Genomic DNA, 17,478 nt, shown 5'->3' with positions numbered 1-17,478 from the left:
CCTTCAGGCTAATAAATTAGTAATCAATTAAACGGGCCATGTTAACGGCTTATCAAATAATTGCAAATTGTGCGAAACGAGGTTAGTCGGGCCAGCTGCAGGGCCAAACAGATCGCTGAGCTGAGTATGCCGGCATTAAAGCGCAGCGTCGAGGGTAACCGGATATTTAATTATCAGTCTGCCATAACCTGGATTCAATTGTCGAATGTTCGTGTTCAATGAAAATCTTCGCAATTTGACTGTTCATTCGATCTGTAACTTCTCGCGACTGATCATCCACGAATTCGCCTCGTTACGATTGATTATTGATTGATCTCCGAACAAATTGAGTACTGTTGTTCAGCTTATCATCCAAAACATGATTGCTGATTTGTGATCAGCATCAGCCGTTAAGTTGATCTTCAGAAGTATAGAACAATTGTTAACTGGAGCATTGTTAATTTTAGAGTTTGTATTAACGATGAATTTCATTAAATTATTTATTCCTAAAGGAATATTTAATACTTTGTTTCTGATTTCAATGCTGGTCGAAATACTTATTATTTATTTGGAATTTTTATTCTCTAAAAATTAGTGAATCAAATTGCGTACTACAGCAGCAATTTCCTCTCTTCCTCGTTTAAGAAAACATACGAGCAACCAAGATTAATCGTCAGTAATTTACCTTCCCTACTAATTCGTTTGATGAAAACAGATTTAAGTGTATCAGTACGCGGTTTATCCCTTCTCGTATCGGTCCAAGTAACGGGGGTTATTTTTCACCTGACCCGGTATCGTCGTAATAGACTTCCACTGGTGGCAGAAAGATCTACAGGAAAATAAATGGGGTGGACGAAAATCGTAGGGAATATCGCTTGGATATTCAAAGCGAACTGACCACGGTTATTTCGCATTGGTATTGCGCCATTTCACTAATGCGTTCCACGTTTCTGATGTAATGTATGGCAAGTTGTGCAATTATTGGCCCCCGGGCAGTCACTGTTCCTCCTTTCCACTCTCGTTCTACCCTCCACCCTCTACTCTTCCCTCGTCTTTCCTTTTTCAGTCCACCACGTTCCCATTCTACCGCGGTTAATTCGCTGTATACCCAATTTTCTTTGTCAATTTTTGTTTCACTCTTTTTACCACCCTACCGCCCGACACGATATCGGAAATACAGGATGTTTGTGGTTATTCTTCGTGTTCGTAGAATTTGTACCTTTGTTCAATTTACGCGTGGTATTTAGAGTGAAATAGCGTTGGGTTTGACAGGTGGAAATTCGTGTTAACGGCAGGGCTAATTATATCCACCTTTGAACCGTGAGTTTTCCGGGTTTCGATAGTTACGTTATACCTGTATATACGAATTTGATATTTGAATAATTAAATAATAATAATTCTTTCACAAAGCACTGTTATAAAATTTTTAATATGTTAAAGCAATTTCTTCTCAAAAGCTCTTACAAAAGATTTTCAAAAATTTCTTTCAAATTACTAACAAGTAGTTGAATCCTCAGAATATAAAAAGAAATAGGTTAATCTAATTCAGAGAAAAGCAATTTGTTCCAAAAAATTACACCAGATAGTACTATGAACGTTTATAGAAATAGATTTCAGTTTCATAAAAGATAGATTCTGAAAGCGTGGATCGAATATTCTTCGAAGCTGAGTCCTTTGTAAAAGAACAACTATATTAGAAGTTCATTCGATCATCGAAGGGAAACCCGAGAAATTCTCCTTTATAGTCCGATTCGAAATACCTGGCTAGCGAATTGAGTAGAAGCGTTCGTGTACGAACAATTCATTCGCTTCGTTTCTTTAATAAACAGACAACGAATGCCAAAGAATTCTCTCTGTTAGATCCTCTTTTCTTTTTTTCTCTTGAACTAACCATCGAAATGTATTCTCTCTATTTATCCAGAGCATTGATTTCGCAAAACGTCCTCTCGACAATTCCTTTCAACGCACCGTATGCACGCTGACCCGGGTACTTCTGGAAAGATGCAAAAATACTAGAGATCGATGCGGTTATGCATACACTTCCCCGTCTCTTCAACAATCCCTATTCGAGTACGTAGACATAACCCACGAGGAATCGTGTCAACTTGAAGGATCATGCATCATCGCGATTTAAATAAACCTTTCGTAAGAGGATGTTGGATAAGTCAATGAACGCTTCAGCTATTCGAAACGCTCCACAATTGAACGTTTCAAGGATATTTTGATACTTGAATTTTGCGAGCTAGACGATCCTCGAAGAGAAATACAATAATTATTATAATTCCATTGAAAAATTTTACGCAACAATGATGGTCGCTTTTGCAAGAAATTTTGAGGTGTTTTAGAAAAATGAATTAACATAGCTGGTGATTTCAGATAAAGAATTAGGTAACTGATAATAAACTGTAGAATAAACTTTCTTTCTTAGGAGCTTTTTTCTCTCATTTCATTTTCTACAATCAGACTCTTTCCTTTATCTCGCACATAAAGAGACACCTGTCGTGAAGAAAGCAGTACAGCTATCTGAAATTCCACTGTTGACCACAAATGAAAAAAGAAAATAAAGGAAAAAGAAAAGGAAGAGGGAGAGCGAGCTTTCAGAAGCTCTCGTAACAAAAGCATCCCGCCAGCGCACCGACGAAAAACTCCAATTGACCCTTTTTTTTTAGCCGCGCAACCCCTGCCCTATCCCGTCATTCTCGTCAGCGACGACCGCTTAACGACGGGCATTTTTACGCTGTCATAACCTCGGATAACAAGTTCCCGATTTAACCGGGCTACCAGCTATATAATTCAATCCCGGCGAACCTTTCTCTCGAGGCTCTACATCAACTTCTGGGACAAACTTCTTGCCCCGACCTGTCTGTCCGTGGTAGCCACCCCTTCATACATACGTAAGATACCCTCTGAATGGTCCAGATTATAAGATTCTTTTATTTATCGTACCTACGGGAATTTCGAGTTGGGAAAACTCAGATCCGAGTGTTTTTCGCTAATGGAACGCGGAGAAATCCGAGTCCCGAGGGCAAACGGTGGTTACCTAAGGGTGGTTTAATTGGCGAGAACGGTGAAATGGAGGATTCCTGTTTTATACGTCGGTGAACAGGGATATTTTTGTCGCTCGCCAATGGAATAGGGTGATTTTTAAGGTCGTGGGAATTTTTTGATATTTAGCCTTAGAAATTTTTCAATCATAGGTGTTTAATAATTGAAATGTGGAGAAAAAGGATTTTTATATTTTTAATAATAATAATACTTCAGATGCACCCTTAAGGCTAAGAAAGCTTTTATTAAATTTTATATTCTAAATGTTGATTTCATTTATTTATTTTTACCAAAATATTATTTTTTCCATTTTCAATATTAAAATTCTTAAAATAATTGTTTCCAAACTAACATCAGTTTCTCGACGAATCATAAATTATTGATAGAACTCACTTTCCCGACGGCAGTTGCCATTAAAATTTCAGCTATTTTACTAAATTACCATCTTTTTTTCTCTGCTGAAGTGTCCCACTTCTACGAATGAAACGAGTACGCCCTTAATTGCGAGTAACAAAACGTGCAACAAATAAATGTCCAGCTAAAGTGGACCGTTCGTCCGATTAAATAATTTGCTGGTGAACGAATTCTCGCGCAACGTGGCTCGCGATAAACCGAATAAACGAGAGTCGCACGTGCGGGGAACAGAAGCAAACGACGTCTAAACTCTTAACGATCGAAACGCGTGCTTAAATGGCCTGTTCTCAAGTGGATCGAGAGCATTGTGCAACAAGGGATCGAGACAATCTCGTCGTATAATTGGGATTGTCACGCGGTCGCACGAATGTCGTCACACGATGCTTTAATCGATTATCAGATTGTAGCTTCGTATTTCTAGCTTGTCGAATTATTAGCTCGATCAAGAGTTGTTTCAAGTCTAAATCAGAATTGAGAAACACCTGATCCGTGGTGGCTTTAATTCATCTTTGGATCGATAAATTTTCATGAAGAAAAAAGAAATAAATTTCAGTGTTCCTCATTTTTTATTGGATTACTGGTAAATATATTTATCACTTCATGAGGTTAATTTAAAATAGGACAAAAATTAAATAGAGTTACTATTATGAACCCAACAATTGAGAGCTTAAATTTAAAATTAATTACACGTATTTTTAATTAGTCGAAGTCCAACATGTTTTAATTTTCAGACGGCGGACCATGGAGAGAGCCACAATTTTAATTTAATTTTGTATTTCGTGTTATTTTTCATTTTCCAAATTTTACACTGAACAGCATTAATAGTATGAACCTAAAAATTGAAAACTTAAATTTGAAATTAATTATTTTTATTTTTAATAAGTAGAGGTCCAACGTGTTTAAATTTTAATTGCGACGATTCGCAAGTTAAAAAGCACCAATTTTTGAAGTGATAAAATATAAACAAGTAGAAAATTCTGAACGCGAACGAACCAATGACAAAATTATCTTTCCTCATCCTCATTACGCTGTCTCTCCGTTCGATTTAGCGAAGCTTTACAACGCAGCAGCTTGAAAACGAACCACGCATCCACGTGCTGCTTGTGTGCAATCGTTGTGGTTAATTTGCAACTACCGCACGCTTGGGATTATTGCCTCAGAGGGATTTTCGTCGTGGATGTGTTCTGATCCTTTTCGATTCGGTTTGCGGCCGCCACGATGCGCGAATAATCTTTATTTCTTTTTCGTCGTGGCCGAGAATTACCGCGGATGTTGCCACGCAACGTTGTAAAATCATTATCGTAACTTCTATGTGCTCGATATAACGCGGTCGTTTCGTTAAAAAAGAACTGCAACTAGAATTAGTTTCGCGTTCAGTCGCTTCGGTCTCGTTCTCTGGACAATCATCGCGTTTTATGGAATTGACAATCTACGGAAATATATAGACGTGATGCCTTTTTCCCTGGAGAATTTTTATTTTCTTGCCCTTTTTACAGTTTCTTCTTTAATTTTAATTTATGACTGCAAATAATTAATTATATTTTCTAATATTCATTAACATATTATTAACTGAAATTTCTCATTTTTACAGTCCTCCAATAAAATTAAGTTCGTCAACTGAAAAATGCTTCAAATTTAAAATTATAGTCATTTTTAAACAATCTCTAACTGAACGTAGAGCGTGTTGAATTACGATTGTTGTAATAGTACAGTTTAAAGGATACGTAAGGATACTTGTTTGCAAAAACTTTCAATGTGCGCAGATGCATCTCCACCTTAAATCCGACAAATCTACCTGCTATAACAGTTGCCATTTCTGTCTGAAGTGATCGAGATACCCACTCCGTTCAACAACAGATTCCTAGTAATTTTCTAAAAAGCTTTCGTAGATAGTACAAATCCACGAAAAAATACAGTGTAATTACAAACTTCCGCTGAAGTTTTCTTCAACACGTTTTCTCATTTGCAAGCTTTCTGTTCGAACAGCTCCACTACTACTGAAGTGTTTACCCATTTATACTTGGCTGAGAGATGGTAGAAATTTCTCTATCTTTCTATTTTTTTTCGTCTTTATATTAGTTTACTTTTATTTTGAAATAATATTACAATGAATTAATATTTGCTCTTTGTTCATAAATTTGAAGATAAAATCAATATCCACGCATATTTTTAAAACATACATTGTACAAAATCGCTCTTGCACAGTAAGAAATGTTGCAAATGGAAATACGTGAAACGTCACAATTAAGCGATTGAATACGTAAACTTTATGTATTCATTCTGTTCGTTAGTATTCTTGATTCTTGAAACTTCTGCCTGCAAAGTTTCAACGTTCACTAATATTTGATTAAAAAATGAATAAATTAATACTTAGTTTCGAGAGAGATTTTCCTATCAAGGAAATGAAAAAATGAAATATTTTTAAAACTAATTTTCATATTGAACTAAAATTATTAGTGCAACCAAATTCAAAATTTGTATGCAATAAAAACCAGATTTATTCAATAAAATCACAATGAACTATCACAAAAATAAAAAAAGAAATTGATGTTCCATTTTTATGATTTATTTCAATTATCGAATTTTTACTCTTTGTTCGTCGACAGAACATGGCACCTGCATTTTGTTCATAAATTCATTTTCGTTGCAAAAATCTCTGTATTCGTATAAATATCTGGCTCTGGTATATCAGTTGAAACGAAACTAGGGTTTTTGTCGAAATAAAGAATACTCTTTCTGCGATCAGTAGATAGAGAGCATTAAACTGGAACGATGGGCAAAGTAATGACGGTAATAATACAAATTCTAGCCGTTTTAACTCTGCAAAACGGTTTTAAGAGGATTATAGGGGAGCGTAAACAGCGAACGTACTGGAATTTTAATTCGAACCGAGCGATTTTTCCGCAAGCGGAATTTCCTCGCACGGCCTCGTTATTGTGTGACGTTAATCGAATAACAAGCCCATTCGATTCGCGTTCGTGTTAAAAATGAAATTCTTTTTTAAAATGCTTATACCGCTCGCGAGAAACTCTTCCGTACTAACCGTACGATACAAATATCCAAAACCTGTTTTTTTTTTTATTTTGTTTAATCCCGTTCAATCGACTCTGAAAGAATAGATTTCAAATAAAATACGATTTTTGTTCCTCTCTCAATACGTCAGTGAAAATAATTGCTTCGCAGAAGTAAATACGAAGTTTCATAATAAATTGTTAATTAGTTTAATATTAGTTTAATACACACAATTTTGAGTATTAATTGCTTAACACAATATAACAATAATTAAACTATCTATAATTCAACACTATTTCAATTGATTTCAATTTTCTAATTTTTTTTTTTTAATACTCCAAAGGGGAAAATAAAAAACATTTCCTCATAAAATTTTTAAGGACTTCTATAAATTCATTGTAATATTTTTCATCCACTGGTTTTATTCATAAAGTTCCAATCTTCATTTTGTTAAGTTCTCCAAGAATGACTGGATAGAAACCGGATTCACATGACTCATTCGCGCTCCCAACGGAATATAGAGATCAATTAACCCCAATGAAATCTTAAACAAATCCCAAACAACTGACCGGGTTAATCTTGAAACAACGAGGTGCATCAACAGAGGCAGGAAATTACTTGAATTCCGTTTGTCTTTGTTCACCGTCTCTCATCCCTTCCTCGTTAGGAGAACTCGGTTTCTCCTAATAACGTAACCGATCGTAATCACTGTAAATACTCGGTGCTTGCTAATTGAAACGTAATAACGAACCATTCAACCCTCTGTCCTCTGTAGCCGATGTAATTATTGAGGCAGTGATTTGTCTCAAGGGTGAAAAAAATACACCAGAGTCATCCTTCTCGTTGCGCAAGATCATTTGATTAGTTTTCCTTTTTATGGGAAGGCATTCAGACCATTCATGGGGGATGCTTTTTTGGGAAAATTAATTCCTTCATCGTGGAATAGGGAAAATTTCCAGAAACTCAAAAAAGAAGAATTGAAAATCCAGTATAATAATTAAGAATATTCTATTCCATATTTTGTGTCGCTGCAAATTAAAATGAATTAAATGTTAATTTACTGAAAATAATGGGATTCCATAAATTATACCATGTTCATGGAATTTTCCCCGATGTATAAAATAAAGAAGAATAACGCATCCTGTCAGCAGAACAGAGAAACGGGATGAATGAATTATGTTCGACAGAAGCTATTAAAAAAAAAAAAAAAAAAGATGAGGGAAGCGCGAACATAAAAACCAAAGTTCATCCGCATCTGTGACTATGCAACTGTGCGATAAATTTCTCGTGGCAGCTCGACCTTTTTCTCTGCCGACTAAGCTTTTTTCGCAAATTGAAACTGATCATGCGAGGCATGCGTCAGGTAATTACGGAAGCAATGTTCGCAAACTCGCCGGAAACACCAGCTACCTCTGTGTAATTGTGTCGTCACAGCTTTCGTTGCAGCTCTCTTTTTTCCCTTTTAACTTCGTCGTTCAGTAATTAATAGACCACTACTTTCCTCCTGCCATGAAAGCTTTTAAACAAATCATCGGCGGGGATGATACGAGATCGTGATGTTTATTAAAAATGATTTAAATAATTGTTAACGTTAATAAAAATAATATGTTTTAACGGCTGTATTTCAAAAGAAAATAGAAATAGTGTAATTTAAATGAGATGATTTGAATTTCTAAGAATAATTGAATTTCTGTTTCAAATAATTTGCAAAGTCGTAGGTGAAGAGATTGGAAAAGGGAGATTGGAGTTATTTTTTAACATCTACGTGCACACTATACAGGCAGTGCAATCATACTGTTCAAGGACAGTGCACAATAAATCTCTTATCGAGAAGAATTGACCCATAAATTCCGAGTTCTTTTCCACAGCGCGTGGGCTTACAATACGTCGATTGTTGATAGTACGATTGAAATATTCTTTTGAATAGTTCCTTGACATTTTCCCGCAGTAAACAGCCTTTCAAGAAATTCATACCGCATTGATTTAGGTTTATTTAATTAATTTCATTTCCATCTGCAATATCATTAATGGTAGTTATTCGAAATATCTGTAAATTTTCAAGAAAATAAAAGTAGACGATAAAGGTATAATAATTTTATCAATTTTATCAACTCCGTAATAATAGAGTGTTAGATCTGACGGTCGTAAAAATCGCAAAATATCGCGAGCTTTGAGAGAACAATATAGCAGAATGGTGTTATAAAAGGATAATTTACTATCAGAGTGTCGTGAATGCATCCTCCATTATAGGACGATTTTCGTTTCGTTGATAAGAAGCTGCCTAGTGGCACTATAATAATAGTACGGTGCTTTCGATAAAAAGCGTCGGTGGTGTGAACTATTTACGGAAGTCGATGCCATAAGATGCTCGTAACTAAGCTTGATGCTTTTAGATTTCCGTCTGATACCACCGCAGAGAGAATTTATACAAAATATCTTGCCTTCTGGGAAATAGTTTCACGGCGATATCGAAAACGAGCTAATAATTTAAACAGACGATCGAATGATAAACTTTCGCTAATCCTATAATTCTATACTAATAAGTTATAATAGCTTTTCAATGTGTAGAATATAGGGTTATCGAAGGGACAGGATACTAACAGTTTGCGACAGCTTTAACCATATTAAGTCTGTACATCCGAGAGCTTACGTTCTTGAACTTGAGACAAGATTTTCACTGTATATAACAGGTTAAGTTATGTGTATGTATATGGATATATAGGTACATGTATTTGGAAGTTAGTAACGCCTTAGGCGCATCTAAATCTTCACCCAATATACTAAGATTTGTAGTTGAAGCAGGTCTAATGCTGCAAGCATTATCAGGAAATTGTCGTTAAACTATCCCTATTCGAACTACCCTTATGTCAATATTGCAGTTTACACGGTACTCCGGGTGTCCATTAAATCAACGAACAGATGCTCCTCACCTGAAATGGACCTCCTAATTTACCTGCTCCATTTAGGGTTATTTGGAAAAAGGAGTCCTTCCCTAATAAAAATATAGAGAATATTTTGTAATAAATTTGGAAATTTTGCAAATTTAAAATTGTTATTTTGGATAAAAATCTAAGAAGTTAGAAATTCAATTAATCATAATTAGGAATTTACAAAAATTCCATTAATTGAAGTTCCAAAGCTTCAAATGCAAATGAAAATTGATTCAAATTTTCGAGAATAGAATATAAAATCCCAGATATTAAAACAAAGACGATTATGCAATTAGTTGCGCTAGTTTCCTAAATCTAATATACACTGGAAATCATGGTTTAGAAATTCCTATTGAGCATTATATTGCGTTCAATGGTCGCAAAACAATATTTGATGTTAATCACAGCTCACGTTGCAGTGCAAACACTATATACCGACATGGCTAATGCGTAACGGAATTATTTAACACACTGGTCGAATGAGCGACACAACCACAGTGTTACAGCACAGCTTGCTGATTATATTCATACGAGCAATAATATTAAGAAAACACAGCCGCAAAAATTTCCATAATGTTCGGTACAAGGATCCATAAATCACCGTTCCAACAGTTTCAAGTATCCGAACAGTAGACTTCTGGCTTATATTGCGAAACCGCGCTCTGTTTTATGCAAGTCGAGCAGAGTCTGTTCTTATCTAAAGTGTTTACTATCCTTAGTGATAGTCATTTTTACAATATTAACATTTCAACTAACACTTTCCTTCTGAATGAAATATTTAAAAAAATTGCTTACAGTTTCTTGTCACGATCGTTTATACTTAATCCTTGATAACTTAGCAGACGATTCAAGCTAAACAGCTCGAAAGCATTTCGAAGTTTAAAAGCGTTTCATGTATCTTGAGATACGGTATTAAAATTAACAAGTTCGCATGTTAGCAGAAATTCCCTCCAAGCAATACAGCCATGAACAAATTATAAGTTTCCTGAAATCGTGGTTTAACGATAGTTAAACGTTTCTTTCTAATTTTCTTTCAAGTAAAAACGACCAACTTTTCTCGCTGATATACCTGAACTTATTTATTGTCTGATAATAAGAAGAAACTCGGGAATATTTTCATAAAGGCCTTCCTCTTTGTTATCGTGCCTTTATCAGTACAAAGGCATAAAGAGTTTAACTAAGGCAGTTTAAAATTACCTGTGTTGTTTCAAAAAAACTTTTATTTGATGCAACATTCAAAGCTCAAAGTACCATTAAAAAAAAAATGAATAACCTTGCTTCTGATCCAAGAAAAAAGAAGAATAAATGGACTCCAGAGGATTCTCATGTAAATCAAAAACCATCAAGTCTGATCTGAAAAAGAAACAAGATCGAACCGCGACATCTCATCGAAGTCTCGGGTGGAAAGAAAAAAGAAATCAGCATAAATTTTGTCCCCCGAAAAAACGTCTCCTGTGGAACCATTCAAGCCTGCCAGAAAGCATTCTCAATGTCGCCAACATTTTTCCGAATAACATTCTCTCGTCAAGTCGTACGCGTCCTATCCACGTTGCATATATTCAACGATGGCTCGATCGGTGCCAAGGAACAGGGTACGGACGTAGCCCGCGTCGGAAGATTTAACAAGTTTTGCCTCGATTGCCACTGGCCGAAGAATACATGGAAGGAAGTAATTCTGTTCGACGAGGCGAGGCGAAGCGGTGTCGCGGCGTATCAGGCAGCGAGTTAGCTCCAAAAATTCTCCCGATACGATTCGTGAAATGAGAAAAACCGAGCGCTAAACGACTGCTGGCACGTGACGCAACTTCGTCGGACGAAATGGGATCTCGAAGAAAAAGGGAAAATAAATAGAGAATCCCGGGTGTGCGTTGCCTTTTACTGTTCCACCGAATGATAAGGTGCAAGTTTTCTAACACGATTTAGGGTCACGGAATGGCAGCGCGTGGATGAACTTCTTACTTCCTTGCGCCGGTGATTCTATCGCGAAGCTTGCTCTGTCGAGGGCCTGTAGTGTTTGGAGAGACAAATGGAATTCTTTCGATTTCGTTGTCAAAAGAACGAATCAAAGCTTCTTTAAATTACATTAGCAAAGGTAAAATTAGCAAAATACGAGAATGGCAACGAGCTCGCACAGTGATTACCATCGCAGCGGACACCCATCGCGGAATAATTCTATTAATCCGGAACAATGGACGATGGATCGAAACGATTCATCCAACCGGCTGCTGTCACTGCAATCCTGTTTGTCGAAGAAAATTACGTCCCACCGATGTTTGTTCGTTCCTGTTTACAGAAATGGTCAGAGACAAGTTCGAAGCTGATCGGAGAGGGCGGAATACGCGGCTAGACTTGATCGTTGATGAAAAATCGTAAGCAGGCGAGATCACATTTTCACGATTCAATTCGCCACGGTAAATCACACGTGAACGAGAATCGATTTAATGTTCCCGGGGCGCGTGCACGTGATGCGGACAATGCGCTCGGCCGAGGTACACGATGATGAATGAGCTTTTGCCAAGCCTGCGCTGAAAGTTGGTTATCGTCTAAAAGATCCGACCATTTGTACGGAACTTGCTTGTACACCTACACAGACCCCTCGTCGATTCCACGGCCAACGAAATTTCAAACTTACGCTTTAATTCGTGCTGACTTTTGGGGATACTTTTCGGCTCGAATTGAGAGGCGCTTTTTCTGCCCGAGTGCCGTTGCTTCTCTCTCGTTTATATTTCTTGTTGTGAACATTTTTCGTGATAAAGATAAGCAAGAAGTTAGCAGAATTTTTCTACGATTTTGATTCTGTTTTTTTTTTTTTTGCATTCAGCTTGTACCTTTCACTGTGCAATATTTTGTTTAATTTACAGGAAAGCGTGCTTATCGTTTCATTGATTATTTCGGTGGAAAATTGAGGAACTTCCTAAAACTATTGGCAATATTACTGTTACAATTTCAAATATTAGCTTCCCACAAATTATATCCTCGATGGTTCGAAATATCAAATCGATATATCAATTTCTGCATATTTTCATTAATAGTTCATTCAATTTCAAAATTTTGTTTTATAAAAAAGAAATTAGAAAATGATTAGCAGTGAAATGAAATTAATTCTTGTTTACATTGCTTAAATCTTCAGCTATTTGAACTTTTAATAATCTAGTTAAAAATAGTGTCTGTTTCTCGACGAATATGAATTATTTGAAATACCAACAACTGGATCGATGGAAAGTCGTCATCTTTCGTTCCTCGGTATTACGAGTGTTATTTCTGACACATTTATATTTCCGGTGAAATCTCGTCGTAGTCACTTGAGCAGCAAGCATGTTTCTCTGATTGCACAATTACGAGCGGTGATTATTTACTTTGCCGCAGCGTGTCACTCGGACATTGCGTTCCCGAGCGAAACGGGCACAGGATCGGGCTGACTTTTAATTATTCAATTAGCACCAGTGTCCCATAAAACGCTCGTAGGATTCTCGTTTAATTTCTAAACAGCTCGAGCTAACAGCTCTCTTGTTGGCCCACCTTAAAGCGAACGTGTTTGTATCAACACATTCTCGTTGATATTACATTGTGTACTGCGTTCTGTTTGGACTACATTAGTTGATTGCATTTCTATTCTATATCCCCTTGTTTTGCTTCAATTATTCAATTCCATTTTGGTAGTTAAATAATATTATTATTAAGTTAGCGTAGACCGTTAGAAGATGTCTACGGGTAGAGAAACGTTAGAAGTCCAAGAAATTTGAAAATATAGAATATTCTATGAAATTAGAGAATCATTTCCCAAATATTAAAGGATTAAACGATTTCAGTTTCCGTCATTATCCTCCTTTAATTAGGTATTGTGCATCGTTTACGATTTCAATTCGTCAATTATCGAGGAGGTTTGCGGGGAAGAAATTTCTGGCTTTGAAACTCAAGCTTGGTTCGTCTGCTTCTAAAGTGCTTCATAAACTCTTAACCCGGATGCTTGACTCCACATTATGCAACAATGTACAAAGACATAGTTGGACAATGATGGCTGCTAATGCATGCGCTGCTGGCACTTGTACCAAGTCATTAAACCGTCGAGATTAACTGTTATATCTTCCATGCCTATGGAATAAATTAATCTGTGACTCGTACCTAACAATCGATAATGTATCGTGAAATTGATATCAAACAGTAACTTAAAAAATAAATAAATTAGAAAATACCAGTGTGAGTAGTTATACATGTATCACAGTCATGAATATTTAACACTGTTAAATTGTAAACACGTTCATAGGATCATTAGTTTATTCAGGCAAATTTCTGTTCAATTGTTTTAGTTTATTATAAATTGTATGGCTGTGCAAATTCAGTTTAAGAATTCAATGCATTTCAAACTATTGAATTTGTATTCAGTGATTCATGAATGAAATTCATATCGCCCCTTTGCTAAAAGAATTATTAATTATTCGACCATTTAGTGACGCCAAATTTAACTAACAATTTCAATTCTAGATAAAAATAGCCCAATTAAAAAATTTTGATTTTGAGACTCATCACTCTTCTAGAAAAGCAACGATTTGTAGACGAATTGAAAACAGAAAGTTTCTCGAATTGTCACGTTCCTTTTTGAACCACTCAGCTCCACTTCAACCTAAAGATTGCATACGGGCACGAAATAGCGAACCAAACGAACGTTTCCATTCGATTCCCTTGAAATTGTCCGTTGAACACCCGAGAAACCGCACGGTGCATACGAATGCATCCTGAAGGAGCCTTTATCTCGACGTTCTATAGTTGAATTCGAAAGGCAATCGAACGAGTACGAACACATTTGCCAAATTTTTTCCTGAAACTTTCACGTGCGTCACGTACCTTTGCTGACCGCGATCGCTTCGATAACCAGGAGAAGAGCAGCGAATATCAGAACGACCAGCCAACGACACAGCATTTTTAACACCTCGTTCTCACTTGTCGATCGTTTCTTTCAGTCGAATCGTTTATCCGCTCGATTCCGCTCGTGCGAGATCGAAATCGACAGCTTACGAATACGAATCTTTTACATTTTCCACACACCCGAACACACTTAGCCGGTTACGCAACTACCTTTTCAGCTCGCGATTCGAAACACTTTCGAAGAGGATTTTAGTCAGTTCACAACACGCGCGATAAAATATCCTCGGTACGATCAGCGAGGAGGAATGAAAAGAAGCGAATCGATGAAAATTGAAAGGAGAATTTCGCGTAACTGTGACGAGAAGCGGAAAATCCTCAGAGACGCGGTTGCACGCGCGTGTCAGCTCCGCTGCAACCGCGTTCAGAGCCACGCTCGATCTCACGTGGATCCTGTCTGATCATCGCGAGCTGCCAGCCGCGATCGTCGCACGTCTTTCGCATCTTTTCCCTCCTGATCTCGTCCTTAACTCATCGTTCACCGTTTTAACACTGATTAGCAATTAAGACGATGATTAAATCACAGGATAATCATCGTATCGTTTCCCGAGTCGACACCCGCGAATCGACACGTTTAATCGTCGTCCAAGATCGACGGTGACGACTTCGAACGCACATGGACCAAACGCGTATAACACGGATGCGGTGCCGCTTGGCGTCGCGGCGCGAAATGATTCTGGTAGCTGGCGTCGTCCTCTGGCCAACGCATGCGCCACCCTTTAAGCTGCGAATCCAGGCGCGGACGGGTTACGCGCAGACCGCTTCTACTTGACGCGCTCTCTACAGCCCTCGACTACTTGCCCGATGCAAGAATGCTCGTCGACGTCGTCGTCGGGTCAGCTACCATGCATCCCGGCAACGCGATACCATCTTCGAGGACATCGTGACGAGGGATACGCTAGGTTGGAAAGGGAATTCAGGGAATTCTTTGAAGGAGAACCGGAGGTGGGTGGATGATCGCTGAGCGTTTTCAGGAGGGTTCAAGGCGAGGGTGGAGTCAGCGATTTTCTATGGGTTCGAATAGCGTGGTTGATGGTTGGGAAGCATTTAATGAGGTTCAAAGGGAGCTGATTAGGTCGCTTTTATGTCACCATTACATTATGGTTATTTTGTAGAAATTTTCATTTGAAAAATTTATTTGTTGTTACAAATGGGATAGCCTTTTGTAAATTAAGGGTATTTCTATTGTAGCAATTCGGACGACTTCAGTTTCTGTATAAGTGCAATGTTGCACTTAAAAAAAAATGCAAGTGAATATTTTTGTATATCTTTGAAATTATTTTTCATTTTTTTTTATTAATACTCGGAGAACGGACCATGAAGAAGATCGCAATTTTAATTCAATTTTATATCTCATATTATTTTCATTTTTTTAAATTCCGCACTTTCTTTTCTCTTAAAAGTCAAGAAATAGGGAACTGACTTGCATAAGGGACCATAATAGAGAGTGAATGTTCTTTCTTGAAGATCCAACGCTTTAAAAGGAGAACGTGAAGATTAGTGCTCATCTCGTGCCGTTCTTAGATACAACGTGCCGCGGGTGAGTGGTCGGATTTAAACGTGGAATCCGCGATAACGAAAGCTTTATACTGTTCGTACACTCGCGTCGCCGTAGACGGTGAAAACATAATTTATGTTGGATCCGTGCGAAATGTTTGCGGATCCCATAATTTCTTCGCCAGAGAGGACGCCTTCCATATTTTCCTTAACGGGTAGCCCGCCGTCGTAAATTTTCGAGTCGCCGCCTCCATTAATTGCAGTTAATGCTATAATTTGCTGGCTACGCGTTAACATGCTGCGATGCATTCCGTTATTATCGTAATTTTCGAACCGTCTATCTTCTACTCGTTTTTTCTAATCATTTCTGTAAGCAGTTTATGAACAGGAAAAAAAGAGTGAGAGTGTCTCTTTAATTTTTACACCACGAATTAATTATGCTGCTAATTTTGTCATTAATTAGCCTACAAATTCTTAGAAATTTCATTTTTTATTTTTTGCCGCTTTTAATCGCTTGAATTCTACCTGACAAATGTCTAATTATCCAACTATGCGGAAGCAGAGTTCAGACCAAAACCTGAAGCAGCAGCTGTAATCCGTTGTCTCAGGGGGCTCGAATGCTCATTTAAATTCCAAAATTCCCGAGCTCGATCAACTTCGTCAAGATTCCAAGTGTTCACGAGTTAGCTGCATGAAAATCGCGCGGATATTCGCGATAATAGCGAAAGGTGTTCGTCGACGAGTTCTGGGAACTCGTTCGCGTTTTAATAACGTTAACGACACTCAACGATAATGTCATTACATAGTTTACTTTGTTATTCGCGTGCTTTAGTTGTCTATATGTTACATTATTTACATTTAATTTTGGAAAAGGATCCTTCTATCTTCAAATCCTGAGGACAAGGATCGATAGGAACAGTGGTTAGGTCCAATGCTTAAAGATATTACTCGAGGAATGGGCTATAAATAATGACAGATATTATCGTGCATTTAGAAGTGATTTTTATTGGAAACGAAATGTTGAAGAAGTCCTTGTCCTTTGGAATTAATTAAGGTAGGATTGCTCGCTGCTGGAATATTAATATCGTATTGATTTGAGATTTAAGTATTTTTTTATTAAACTTGGCACAGGAGTATTAGGAAAGAGTTTCTGTTCAGAGAATAATTATTCCTTTTGTTTAATACCGATGGGCATGATTCGATGGAGGAACAATACATTATTAGTATATTTAAATGATAAAAATTACTATAACGATACCTCATATTTCATTTCTCTAATTAAATCTTTCTCATTAGTTTCTATCACCCGAATTAATTAAGCGTAAAATATTCGATCGTAAACATGTTCCACGTGTGTGTTTGATCATTTCCCAATTATACGGCATTCAACTTTATCATCCCCAGGATTCGTAAAACCGAAAGGCACAAAGAGGAGCCAGCCACGCACCCTTCATTAATAGTTTAATCAACGCGATACCGGTTCGTGGTTCCATTAATCTCTCCCTCGTCTAAAGGAAACCACTGAACGTTGTTCCCTACTCTGATCCAACAGTTTTCTTTTTTTTTTCGCCTTTTCTTTCTTTTATTAGCGACCGTTCCAATAACGTCGGATTCGTTGAAACGGAACGGCCACTTTCTTTCACGAACGTTATCGCTCTATCGCTTTTCTACGCGGCTTTCT

General features: G+C 37.3%; 1 protein-coding gene and 1 long non-coding RNA gene across 5 annotated transcripts in view; one reads left to right on the top strand and one right to left on the bottom strand.

Annotated features, from left to right (window-relative positions):
* Window positions 1–14,946, bottom strand: part of dpr1 (defective proboscis extension response 1) — a 221,829-nt gene extending 206,883 nt beyond the window's left edge. For both annotated transcript variants that reach the window (XM_076689284.1, XM_076689285.1), the window contains exon 1: window positions 14,223–14,946. In XM_076689284.1, the coding sequence (XP_076545399.1) occupies window positions 14,223–14,298 (76 nt within the window). In that variant the 5' untranslated portion in view covers window positions 14,299–14,946. The remainder of the gene's footprint in view (window positions 1–14,222) is intronic.
* LOC143305472 (uncharacterized) overlaps window positions 1–17,478 on the top strand; it is a 217,725-nt gene that overhangs the window by 68,500 nt on the left and 131,747 nt on the right. The window lies entirely within an intron of this gene.

This window comes from Osmia lignaria, chromosome 7, assembly GCF_051020975.1.
Source record: "Osmia lignaria lignaria isolate PbOS001 chromosome 7, iyOsmLign1, whole genome shotgun sequence".
NCBI classification, from domain to species: Eukaryota; Metazoa; Arthropoda; class Insecta; order Hymenoptera; family Megachilidae; genus Osmia; species Osmia lignaria.
Note: the sequence above shows the minus strand (reverse complement) of the source record. Positions and strands in the feature narration are given on the sequence as shown.